Source organism: Genypterus blacodes, unplaced genomic scaffold (genome assembly GCF_046128005.1).
Source record: "Genypterus blacodes isolate CSIRO-AG114 ecotype Tasmania unplaced genomic scaffold, CSIRO-AGI_Gbla_v1 ptg000414l_1, whole genome shotgun sequence".
Classification (NCBI taxonomy): Eukaryota; Metazoa; Chordata; class Actinopteri; order Ophidiiformes; family Ophidiidae; genus Genypterus; species Genypterus blacodes.
Window position 1 is genome coordinate 152,501 of NW_027467186.1, and position 12,699 is coordinate 165,199.

A 12,699-nucleotide genomic window follows, 5' to 3' on the forward strand; every position below is an offset into this window, starting at 1 on the left:
GAAGGTGGCGCTGTTTTCTTTGTGTTCCGGTGTCGTTAGCTAAATCATGTGGCAATTCAGCCACAGACGGGTTTTGGCTCGTCGTCAGGGCAACAGTTAGGGATTGCAGGTCGAGAAGTGAGCAAGAAACACGAGTCGTGATGTGCAAACAGGAAGCAGATTGAAGTGATGCTGATGTCTCACATTCCGCCTGAAGAAGTCCAGCCGAGCTCGGTACTTCCTGCGGACCAGCCACATCCTCACACCGGCCTGAATCTGACCAATCACAACACAGTAAGTCAAGTCATGTGTTTGTGTGTGTGTGTGTGTGTGTGTGTGTGTGTGTGTGTGTGTGTGGACTGCAACATAAACACAAGTGACAAAATAGTGATGCTGTTTAGTTTCATTCATTTCAAAGTTGATAACAGAAATATTTGTACAGAAAATATGACACACACACACACACACACACACACACACACACACACACACACTTTACCTTCACCACAGCTCTCCAGTTCTGGTAGAGGAATTGCAATCTGCGTTTGTACGCCCCGTGCTGGACAAACCTCCTCCAGTGAGTCTACCCACACACACACACACACACACACACACACACACACACACACACACACACACACACACACACACACACACACACACACACACACACACACACACACACACACACACACACACACACACACACACACACACACACACACACACACACACACACACACACACACACACACACACACACACACACACACACACACACACACACACACACACACACACACACACACACACACACACGTCAAGTCCATTTTATTTGTGTAGCCCAATATCACATCAATGTCTCTGCAGCTTTACAGACACACAACATCAGGAAGGCCAAAGCTCTCCAGCATTTAGGTATGTGACATACGTGTTTCACCTCAGATCATTGCTTTAGTTTCAATCCCCGACAAATTGAGTAAGGAGCGTCCATAAATACTGCCTGCCTGCCTGCCTGCCTGCCCTTGTGTGTGTGTGTCTGTCTATACATTGGAAAATAATCTCCTAGGGGAGATGAAGTTGATTTAGCGTCAATCTAAATATTCTGGCCACGCCTCCTGGCCCCGCCTCATTCAGGGAGACCCCCCAAACAAACTTCATTAGGATTCTGCATCTGCCTTGGTAGCACAGACCTCTAGACCACAGGTCAACAGAGCAGCAGGCCTCAGTGAACTGGGCTCAACCAATCAGTGCAAAAGGCCCAAAAGCTCTTTAATCACACAGAATCCTCCAGATAAACAATCAGATAGTGATCAGATCAGATAGTGATCAGATCAGATAGTGATCAGATCAGATAGTGATCAGATCAGATAGTGATCATGTAGGGGAGAGGACATGGATGGGGCCTGAGTATGATGATGATGATGATGATGATGATGATGATGATGACTCCAGCTGTCTACACACCTGAATGATGATGGCAGCAGGCGTCTGCTTGTGCAAGTAGCGGCGTCGAGCCTCCATCTTCTGCCTGATCAGGAAGCCTCGACTCAGAGCCTGCAGGCGAAGGACCAGAGTCTCGCTGCTCTGCCAGAGGCCCAGGCGACTGTGCCGGGCTGAAACACTGCCGATCACCGCCTGTAGGGGGAGACACACAGAAAGCACAGCAACAGGCTTACCTTTGTGTGTGGACACCAGGGTTAATTGATAAGTAGTGAGCCCAAGCAGCTGTGAGCTCAGTGTGTGTGTGTGTGTGTGGTGACCTGTATCTCCCGCTGATCCAGGAAGATGCTGTTAGGGAGGAAATTGGCTGGTTTGTCCCAACTGCCCTCCAGTCTGATCAGGTGGAAATAAAACGGAGAGCGATGATCCCGCAACTGGAGTCGAACCCAAGGACTCCTGTTGTCTCCTGACACACACAGACACACACACACACACACACACACACACACAGTCAAGATGAACAATCAGGGATTATAAGAAGTGAGACCCAATTGATCAGAGGTTTTTCTGACCTCTGTGACCTTTGGCCTTCAGTAGGGCACTCAGCTCTCTCTGATACTCTGCTGCACAGTCCGACATCAAATTCTGCAGTGCCACCTCTGGCAGAGACAGGACACGCCAGGTCTGCTTCACCCTGCTCTCCTTCACGGCCTGGTTTACTGCCGCCACGCCCAGGCACACTGAACACACACACACACACACACACACACACACACACACACACACACACACACACACACACACACACACACACACACACACACACACACACACACACACACACACACACACACACACACACACACACACACACACACACACACACACACACACACACACACACACACACACACACACACACACACACACACACACACACACACACACACACACACACAGTTCAATGTAATCTCATATGGATTGGGTGTGAAACTGGTTTGACCAATGCAGCTGGACCATGTGACTGAATGAGGGCATGTAATGTACATGTAGTTAATCATGCTGGTGTGAAAATGCCCCCCCCCCTGTAGAGTGTGTGTCTCCAGGGCAGGGGTGGGGAACCTTTTTCCTATCGCGGGCCATGTTGATGTTGCCGTCAGCCCTCAGGGGCCACACTAAATTACTGAGTTATCGGACAAAACTCTTTGCGCAGCGATCTGCCGGTCTGTCTCGCAGGCCAAACGCGGGCCTGCGGGCCAGAGGTTCCCCACCCCTGCTCTAGGGGAACAGACACGTTTATGTTCAGCACTGGGACCCTAATCTGTAAAGATGCTGTGACAAAGTGACTTACACTTCAGAGCCCTCTGGGTCTGCTGATTGGCTCTCCTCACTCCTTCCTGGATGTCAGCCAACCACAGCTCTGTGCCACGGTCTCCACTCACCTGATTGGACAAAAGATTTAAGTTTGAGATCAAGAAGTTAAAGGGTCCGAGTGGAGATTTGACCCTGGACCCTCTGTATGTTGTCATGGGTCTCTATCCTATAGTAACTCTGACCTTTGACCCTGAACCATCAGTATGTTGTCATGGGTCTCTATCCTATAGTAACTCTGACCTTTGACCCTGAACCATCAGTATGTTGTCATGGGTCTCTATCCTATAGTAACTCTGACCTTTGACCCTGAACCCTCTGTATGTTGTCATGGATCTCTATCCTATAGTAACCTCTGCGTCCTTCTCTCATGAGTCTGCAGCTCGTGTGATGTCGCCCATAACTGAGTGACTGTTGTGCAGATAACCAAAGATTCAAATGTTGCTACCTGAGCTCTGTGCTGCCTGGCACAGCTCAGTAGGTCATGGTAGCACCGCGCATTTGCTGGTAAGACCTCCAGCAGGCCACTAGAGGGCAGCATTAGGGCAGCCAGAGTCTTCTGAGAGTCTCCTCCTGTCAGAGCATCATTTATCAGAGCCACAGCCAGGATCTCTACAGGACAGGAAGAACAAAACCAGGTGACCTTCTTTATCTCTGAGAGTCTGTGTATGTGTGTGTGTGCGTGTGTGTGTGTGTGTGTGTGTGTGTGTGTGTGTGTGTGTGTGTGTGTGTGTGTGTGTGTGTGTGTGTGTGTGTGTGTGTGTGTGTGTGTGTGTGCGCACACATACGGTCATTATCATTCTGCACCGACGTATTGACAGCGGTGATTCCTTCCTGCAGATGATTCCAGGTGAGCAGGTGCCTGCCACCCTGCTGCTTCACTGCACACAGACTCACAAAGTACCTACACAGAGAGAGAGAGTGAGAGTGAGACAGACAGACAGACAGAGAGAGAGAGAGTGAGACAGACACAGACAGAGAGAGAGAGAGACAGAGACGAAGAGAGAGACAGACAGAGACAGATAGAGAGCGAGAGAGACAGACAGAGAAAGAGAGAGACAGAGAGAGAGACAGACAGACAGACAGAGAGAGAGACAGACAGACAGACAGACAGACAGACAGACAGACAGAGAGAGCAACAGATTGATAAAGTGACTGTAATGAAAATGGGGGCTGAGGGACAGACAGTGAGACAGACAGTGAGACAGACGGTGAGACAGACTGACCTGTCCAGCAGGGCGTGGTCTACGTCAGCCAGGCCTGCAGCTGGACTGACCAATGAGGAGCTAAATGCTTCCAGCTGTCCTGCCTCCATTGCCTGGTTGATGAGAGCAACAGCTGACAGCATCTCCACGGCAACAAACAACTCCTCTTGCTGCAGCGCCCCCTGTTGGACAAGAAGAACATGAATACACACACACACACACACACACACACACACACACACACACACACACACACACACACACACACACACACACACACACACACACACACACACACACACACACACACACACACACACACACACACACACACACACACACACACACACACAGTACCTGTGGTGTCTGTCTCTGCAGCGCCTGCAGCTCGTTGTGGTAGAGCGTTGCTGCATATGGGAGAACTTCAGGCAACTGGAGGCCAGGGGTCATCAAACAGTTAACAGTTTGTCTGGGGTCTCCATTACGCAATGCATCATTGACACGAAGCACAGCTGCCTCCACTAAAACACACACACACACACACATCCTGTAAGGGTCAAGACTTGATGACGATTGCACGTTATGCTGGAAACAGGAAGTGACCTACTAATCCTGGCATGCTGTGCTTCCTGGTTGGCGATGTCCACGGCCTCCTGCAGCTCTCCAGGTTCCAGAGGGTCGACAGAGCCCTGATCCTAAGTAAACAGGTCACAGGTGGAGTTAGTAACTCTGTGTGTGTGTGTGTGTGTGTGTGTGTGTGTGTGTGTGTGTGTGTGTGTGTGTGTGTGTGTATATACCAGGGCCTTCTGTTGCCGGTCTGCTGCCAGCTGATCCAGGTACCAGGGTCCATTGTCAGTGTAGAGGCCCCTGAGGGCCAAAGATGGAAGCTGTAGGGCAGAGAGCAGAGCGAGCTCATCTGCAGAGTCCAGAGCTTCATCCACCTGCTCCACAGCAGAACGCACTGAGAGAGGAACACACACGTGTGTGAAAACATACAGGATACATGTTTCCAACAGTCGTCTGCAAGTTTGAAAGTGGGAATTTTCAAGACAGGTCGGGGCGGGGCTAAACACGGTGCATTTGTTGTCTCTGTGAAGTTTGTTTTGTACCGTTGACCATGTAGATGTTGTCCTGGATTTCTCTCTGAGTCAGATATTCCTCATAGATGTCCTTCTCATCTGATCCAGCCCACTGCAATAATATGATAATAGAATAAACATATTAGGTTCTGTCCCTTTAAGAACCCACAGTCTACATCTAAAGCTCTTTAATGAGGCCAGCTGCATGGGCATTGGTCAGGGTTAGCCAACATGAACCCACACATCCAGGCTGTGGAGGGGGGTTAGGACACACACACTGAAGCTGAAGCTGAAGGTGTGTGTGTCCCACACAGAAACTCAGAGTCCAAGCCCAAGTTTTGGACCATGTGAATCCACCAGTGCTGACTGCGGTCAGAAATATTGCAGAGGATTATGAGATCAGATATGAGATCTGATGGCTCTATCTGGCCTGATGAGATCAGATGGTATCAGGTTCGGGTTCAGGTAGGGGATCCTGTAGTGTAGTGGTTCCTATAGGTTGGATTCAGAATTCTGCTGTTTCACTTTGGTGTTATTGTCTCCTCCTACATCTGAAACCTTGAATGGAGATGGTAGTTTGATTGATGCTCACCAGTCCTCAAACTCTTAATTCAGCTTGTTTATCAATCTTCATCTCATTAAAGTAAGATTTGAGATCTCATCTGTATATGATGTCATTGTTTACACTAGCATGTCTGCACAGACTCACCTGAAGACGTTAGATTGCAGAACTAAATGTTTCTAAACATCATTCTAACTAAATTTTAAACTTGAATACTTTCTATTTGAACAGAAATCTGATTGGACAGACCAACCCCCCCCTGACCAATCAGACGTCAGTGTGACAGACTCTCACCACGGTTGCCGCCTGCTCCGCCTTGCGTCTCTTGGCCTGCCGCAGCATCTCCTGGTAGACGCCCATCAGCGTCTCCTGCAGGCCGCGCAGCACCGCGTTAGGGTTCCTCAGGGCGCCTGCTGTGACTTCAACGTGACCTTGGTCTACTGCCTCGTTGATGGCAATCACTGCTGCATGAACTGATGGGACCAGGAAGGGAAGAGTTGAATGAAGTGAGGAGAGGACTGCAGCTTTATCATCCTTTACCTCCCAGTTTTAAATCAATAAGTTAATGTTGCATATCACAAAGTGGCCAAATTGCATTTATGATTATGCACTGATGAATAATTTCCTCCTGTGTCAGTGATAGAGAAACATGACAAATTAAAGAGCATTAACCTGTAAAAGTCACATTTCATATATCTGAACAGCTGTGTCAGGAGGCTTTCTGTTCACTTTAGATTGAGATACATGTGGCTTTGACATCACATGATCACAGCCAATCAGAGAGCTTCACCTACCAGCTGCCTCGTCCACTGACATCTCATTGGCCAGGATGCCACCGATCTTGTTAAAAGCAGGCATCTGGATTCCATATTTATCCAGCTCCAGCTTCATGTGGTTGATCTCCTCCTCTGAACAGAGAGAGTCATTAGTCATTAGCTCTATTGGTCTGTGTGGAGAAAATAGAACAAGTCTGTGGCTCCATTTCATTTCAGACTTACCAGTGAACTTGACCTTTCCACAAAGGTCATGGATCTGAGGAGCCAAACCCAGTCTGTACAGGAAAAGGCTACACACACACAGACAGAGACAGAGAGAGAGACAGAGACAGAGAGAGAGAGAATTAATACACACACACACACACAGAAAGAGAGAGAGAGAGAGAGAGACCGGTAGAACAACAGAGAGACAGACCTGACAGCGTGGATACAGTAGACAGCTCTTGGCATGTTCTTCTTATCATAGATGTCTGTCGTCTCCGGGTGGAAGATCTGACAACAACAAAATAATCATAATCATCATCATCATCATCATCATCATCCTCTGAGCACAAACTAAACCAGCACAGTACTTCCTGTACTGAATGTGTGTGTGTGTGTGTGTGTGTGTGTGTTTGCTGACCGCAGGCAGGCCCAGTGCCACCAAAGCGTTCCTCCAGTGGTTGATGTTGTCAGTGTGTCTGAACTGTAAACCCAACGCCTGAGGACGAAGCAGACGTTTCTCAGAAATAAATGACACTTGAACTTGTATTTATAAGGGTTAAAACTTAAACTTAATGAGATTACATCTCAGCTTGTGTTGTATTAAAATACTCTGGATAAAAGCATCTGGAAAATGACAAAGTGTAAATGTTATTAAGAGAGGTGAACAGCTGTTAGTTCATTGTTGTGTTTGGGTTTGTAAAGTGGGCGTGGCCAGTCAGCTGACCTGGTAGCGCTGCTGGTCAGCGTCGTAGATCTTCCTGAGGGGAACGGCGGTGGGAGCGAAGCGGTGGCCCAGTTTGGCGAGGAGGACTCCATTCCTTAACCCCTCCTCCAGCTCAGTGGGAGCAGGAAGCTCCGCCCCCAGACACGCCTCCATCCACCTGAAACAAAACAACAATGAGGGCCAAAGGCCAAAATCATTTCTCCACTAAAACCTCAAAGTAATGAGGTCCTGTCAGGCTGAGACACAGGAGCGACGCCTGTGGAGCTCCAGGCCTCCAGACTGGGACCTGCAGCACCATGACATCACATGTCTCTGGTGCTTCAAGCAGGACTGAGCTCATCTGGGCCAAACAGCTGGACGGCTGCATCCATAGGATTTACTAAAATTGTTTTAGGTTCAGAATTTGTAGATTTAATTTGGCCTTCATTTGTCTGGTAAGAAAGAATAATGTGATCAATGATGATGAGCAGTATAACATATGATAGAGTGACACACACACACACACACTGTGAAACAACAGCAGCACGGTCAGTAGAGCGCCGCCACCTGGACAAAGTGACACACTGACCTCTTAGCCTCCTCCAGCCTACACAGGTACTGATAGGCTACAGTCTGGATCCTCTGCTCGTCCATCTCCTCTGCTGTGAGACGCTCGTCTTCAGAGACAGAAGACAGAGACAGACAGAAGGATGGAGGGATGGAGAGAGAGAGAGAGAGAGAGAGAGAGAGAGAGAGAGAGAGAGAGAGAGAGAGAGAAGGATGGAGGGATGGATGGAGAGAGAGAGAGAGAGAGAGAGAGAGAGAGAGAGAGAGAAGGAGGGAGAGAGACAGACAAACAGAAACAGACAGACAGAAAGAAAGAAAGAAAGACAGACAGACGTAGGGAGAGAGACAGGCAGAAGGGGTGAGAGAGAAACAGACAGACAGACAGACAGACAGACAGACAGACAGAAAGAGAGACAAACAGAAACGAACGGAAAGAGAGACAGAGACAGAAAAAGTGAGACAGCTGTCGCTAGATCTCGTTTCACTGTAATAATGTCGGTGTTTGTGAAGCTTAAAGGATCAAACCCGGTCACCCTCATCTCGAACACATTCACCGATACTTGACAGGTTCAAAGTTACTCACAGCGGCTCTGAGGGGCGCAGTCCGCCATGTTGGTCTTCACCGATGATAAACTTCACTTCTTACGATGGCGTCTGTGAAAGTTACGCTTCCAAACGCGTTTTAAACGTTAATAAAACAGAACTAGTACAGCGCTGGAAACAAACCGCCATCAGCTGCTGCTTCCTGTTTGAGGTTTGAAAGCTCGCGCCACTTTCTGATTGGCTAGAAGCTTGGTCGCTTCCTATTGGCTGAACGTTTCAGTTCAGGATTCTCGTCTATGTGCTTTCTGTCATTAAAATACATTTAGAAAATACGTTTCGTATTCATAGGATGACTTAACTATTACAACTGTTGGAGTCATTGTTTAACAACTTTATCTTGCAGTTTGTGGTTAAAAATTTCGTTTGCGTCCCTTCGGTCGGGTGTTGTGTTGCCATAGCAACGCGTCAACTGACAGGACCAAACTGCTAACTGGCTTGAGACTTATAACTTAATATTACTCCAAAAATTACCTCTAAGGTGACACTGAGCAGAGAGCACAGCTGAGGAAACATCTGGAAGCTCTCAGTGTTTGTCAAGATGCTAACGGTAAGTTGGCAACAGCAGCAGCACATGTTAGTACAGCTAGTACATGTTAGTACAGCTAGTACATGTTAGTACAGCTAGTACATGTTAGTACAGGTAGTACATGTTAGTACAGCTAGTACATGTTAGAACATGTTAGTATAGTTAGTACATGTTAGTATAGTTAGTACATGTTAGAACATGTTAGTATAGTTAGTACATGTTAGTATAGTTAGTACATGTTAGTACATGTTAGTATAGTTAGTACATGTTAGAACATGTTAGTATAGTTAGTACATGTTAGTATAGTTAGTGTTGCTTCAGTAACAGTGTAACAGCTGTTACCGTATTGAACATCTCCATCTGCAGATCTATCATGGCGTCTGAATCGTCTCCTCCAGAGGAGGTGAAGGTGAGGAGGAAGAGGAGGGAGCAGGAGGGGAGGAGGAAGGCTGGCGATGTTCAGGCAGTGGACATTGAGGGGCTGACGTCTTACGGACATGGAGCCCTGCAGACTGGACAGACGGAGGAGGGGCTGAGATGTTTTAAGAAAGCTCTGAAGATTGCAGAGAAGGTGAGCATGCACCCAATGATGTCAAAGGGTCAGAGGTCATCATTGTTCCAAAGTGTAAACAGGAATAAAGGCTGGAAACATGCTAGCTTACATCCAACATGCTCATGGTTTAGGATAATGTGAAGCAATGTGAAATAATAAGGTCTGCATTTGACTCTTTGTGTCTGTGATGGTGGAGCTGGTCCACGTTAGTCCAGGTCCAGTCCATTCCTGAAGCAGGCACAGTATGTGTTAGTGAGTGTACTGTTGGGTGTTCTGATCTCCCAGCATGCTCTGCTCTGTTCTGCCCCGCCCCCTCAGCTGCAGGACTGTCGCCTCCTCAGGGTTTGTTTCTTTAACCTTGGTGCAGCCTACGTCGAGGCCGGCAGACCTCAGAGGGGTCTGGACCTCCTGCGGAGGGCCCAGCCGGGCCCACATGCAGATCGCCTGCCCGACCTTCAGTTCAACCTGGCCCTGGCCCACAATGCACTAGGAAAGAGCCGTCAGGCCGCGGCCTATTTCCTGCAGGCGGCGCAGCTGTACAGGTCGCAGGGTGACGGAGCCAGCGAGGGCGACGCCTGTATGGAGATGAGCCACTGCTACGCCAAAATACAGGTCACAGCTGATTGGTGAACCAGAACATAAATTAGAACCTGAGCTCCAACCAGAACCTGATCATGTTGTGTGTGTGTGTGTGTGTGTGTGTGTGTGTGTGTGTGTGTGTGTGTGTGTGTGTGGTAGGACTGGTCTCAGGCCGCACAGGGTTTCCTGCGGGCCGGTGAGAGCTACAGGGTAGCAGCTGTGTTGGATTCAGCTGCCATTGCTCTCAAGGAGGCAGGAAGCCAAATGGTCCAATCAGATTGTTTTGCCAACGACGACATCATCAATGTGTTGACTCAGTCTCTGAGTCTGACGGCCTGCATCACTGACCCGAGCATTCTGTGTAAAGTCCTCACTGTGCTTTAATTAACCGCTTACTGACCTCACACACAAACACACACACACACACACACACACACACAGAGCAGAATGCAGTATAACCATGATCGTCTTGTGTTAGGGTTAGATCTTAACACGCTGCTTTGTTTCAGGTGAGCTGTACCTGGGTGTGGGCGTGGCTTACTGCCACATCAGGTGTTTCCAGGAGGCGGTCAGGTGTTTCCAGCAGGCTCTCACTCCTGCTGCTCCTCAGCCCCCCCTGCTGGCTAAGGTGATGCACAACCTAGGCACTGCACTGAACTCCCTGGGCCAATACAGGTCAGCTGTGGGCTACCACAGACTTGCTGCTGGCATGTACGGTGAGACACACACACACACACACACACACACACACACACCTCTCCAAAACCTTTATTTGCATTCAAATACAATAAAACACCAGAACACCAATACAGAGTGACGCAGACATTTTAAATTCATATTCACACACACTCAGTCACACATGTGTGTGTGTGTAGGCTCCCTAGGTTGCCGTGGTGACCAGGCTCAGTGTTTCAGTAACTTGGCGTTTGCCTGCAGTCAGCTGGGAGATGAAGAAGAGGCAGCAGAGAGCTTCATCCACGCCCTGCAGGCCTTCAGAGACACTGGTGACTTGATTACCTCTGACACCATCCTGGGCCTGTCTCTGTGTCTGTCTCCACCTGTCCCTCTGTCTCTCTCCACCTGTCCCTGTGTCTTTCTCTGTCTGTGTGTCTCTGTCTGTGTCTCTCTCCATCTGTCTCTGTGTCTCTGTCTGTCTGTCTCTGTGTGAGGATTGTTGTGCTAAAGCTACTTGATATCTTTTAAAGTCAATTAGAAAAACCTCCAGATTACAGCAAAGATGAAACAACATTTGTTTGAGGAATATTGATACTATTAGAAGAAAGAAAGAAAAACGTTGACGTTTGTAGGGTTAGGGTTACACAGTACACAGTATGGAGCTCTTAACCCGCGTAGAGCATTTAGATATACATTCATCACACTTATACTGTATGGAACACAAACAAGGTAACAACAAGAGGGGACAACAAAGAAGGTGATCAGGTGTTCAAACAAATACACTACTGTAGAGCTGATAGTTAAAGTATGGTACTTAGGATGACACAATGAAGTGTGTGTGCACCAACAAGACATAAACATGCTACCTGCTTACTGTCAGTGACAGGAACAATCTGTGTCTCTGTGTCTGTCTGTGTCTCTGCAGAAAACCACAGAGCTCAGGTTCAGGTGTGTGAGTCATTAGCAGAGTGTTACCTGAAGCAGAGGAAGCTGCAGAAAGCCGTTCAGCTCTACAAACAGGCTCTGACTGCTCTGACTCATTGCCAGGTAACAACACTCACTTCCTGTCTGGGTCTGACTGACATGTTCGTCAACCAGTCAGAGGCAGGAATAGTACTTCACTTATCAAACATATACTTGTTGAATTCTTATATTAAATTCTAGTTGGTGATCCATTTGTGGCCGGTTGCTATGGAAACTATGATCAACGAGGCGATGTGTCATGTGCTGTTGTGTACAGGAATGTTCAGATTCTGTTCGGGATCGTCTGGTGGAGCGTCTGACTGCAGCTCTGCAGGGACGAGTGCAGGTCTGGACCTCAACAAACTGTGACATCATCACAACACTAATGAACTGAAACCAAGCTGTAGTCGATTTGAGTTGATATGACTTAAAGCAGCAGTCTATAACTTTTCTTTAACTTACAAGCCTCCCTCAGCTCACAAGGTGCCGAGTCAGCATCCGGCACCTGTAGGTCCCAGGTCACAGTCTGATAACTCCAGGAAGGATTGGAGTCCTAAAGTAAGAGGGTCAGCACGGCTCAGGAAGGAAGAGCGGCAGGTCTGCAGCTGTATAAGTGCTCCATGAGTGCTATATAAGTACAGAACCTTCACCTAAATACATCTATGGTGGCCATGTGTATGACATAAAGCATTAAGCAATATGTATATAAGTCATCTGTGTGGCCAATTTTAACTGATTATTTATTTTCCCAACCCAACAAATCAGAAAATGGTGAAAACATGAAAGGCCTGAATCTGCCTCTGTATAAACATACATACACATGTATGGACCTGCTAGCCTATACACACTGTATATATGTATACATTACAGTGTTACACTGCTGCTTTAAGTGATATCTATTTATTTAACAA

The 12,699-nt window shown here is 47.9% G+C and overlaps 2 protein-coding genes across 3 annotated transcripts in view; one reads left to right on the forward strand and one right to left on the reverse strand.

The window, feature by feature from the left end:
- The window catches only part of iqgap3 (IQ motif containing GTPase activating protein 3), a 17,745-nt gene extending 9,111 nt beyond the window's left edge, over positions 1-8,634 (reverse strand). For both annotated transcript variants that reach the window (XM_076138867.1, XM_076138866.1), the window contains exons 1-21: positions 8,473-8,634; positions 7,912-7,999; positions 7,344-7,500; positions 7,038-7,115; positions 6,831-6,907; positions 6,638-6,705; positions 6,434-6,547; positions 5,934-6,112; positions 5,108-5,189; positions 4,796-4,959; positions 4,606-4,693; positions 4,356-4,519; positions 4,020-4,180; positions 3,582-3,697; positions 3,242-3,405; positions 2,774-2,864; positions 1,995-2,162; positions 1,743-1,888; positions 1,447-1,617; positions 479-562; positions 184-255 (exon numbers count right to left, since the gene is read on the reverse strand). In XM_076138867.1, coding sequence (XP_075994982.1) covers positions 184-255; positions 479-562; positions 1,447-1,617; positions 1,743-1,888; positions 1,995-2,162; positions 2,774-2,864; positions 3,242-3,405; positions 3,582-3,697; positions 4,020-4,180; positions 4,356-4,519; positions 4,606-4,693; positions 4,796-4,959; positions 5,108-5,189; positions 5,934-6,112; positions 6,434-6,547; positions 6,638-6,705; positions 6,831-6,907; positions 7,038-7,115; positions 7,344-7,500; positions 7,912-7,999; positions 8,473-8,500 — 2,460 coding nt within the window. In that variant the 5' untranslated portion in view covers positions 8,501-8,634. The remainder of the gene's footprint in view (positions 1-183; positions 256-478; positions 563-1,446; positions 1,618-1,742; positions 1,889-1,994; positions 2,163-2,773; positions 2,865-3,241; positions 3,406-3,581; positions 3,698-4,019; positions 4,181-4,355; positions 4,520-4,605; positions 4,694-4,795; positions 4,960-5,107; positions 5,190-5,933; positions 6,113-6,433; positions 6,548-6,637; positions 6,706-6,830; positions 6,908-7,037; positions 7,116-7,343; positions 7,501-7,911; positions 8,000-8,472) is intronic.
- Positions 8,635-9,391: 757 nt separating this feature from the next.
- ttc24 (tetratricopeptide repeat domain 24) lies at positions 9,392-12,182 on the forward strand. The gene is made up of 7 exons (XM_076138888.1): positions 9,392-9,589; positions 9,890-10,183; positions 10,310-10,511; positions 10,660-10,866; positions 11,026-11,154; positions 11,751-11,872; positions 12,066-12,182. The coding sequence occupies exons 1-7, from the start codon at positions 9,392-9,394 to the stop codon at positions 12,180-12,182; spliced, it is 1,269 nt and encodes a 422-aa protein (XP_075995003.1).
- Positions 12,183-12,699: the final 517 nt, after the last annotated feature.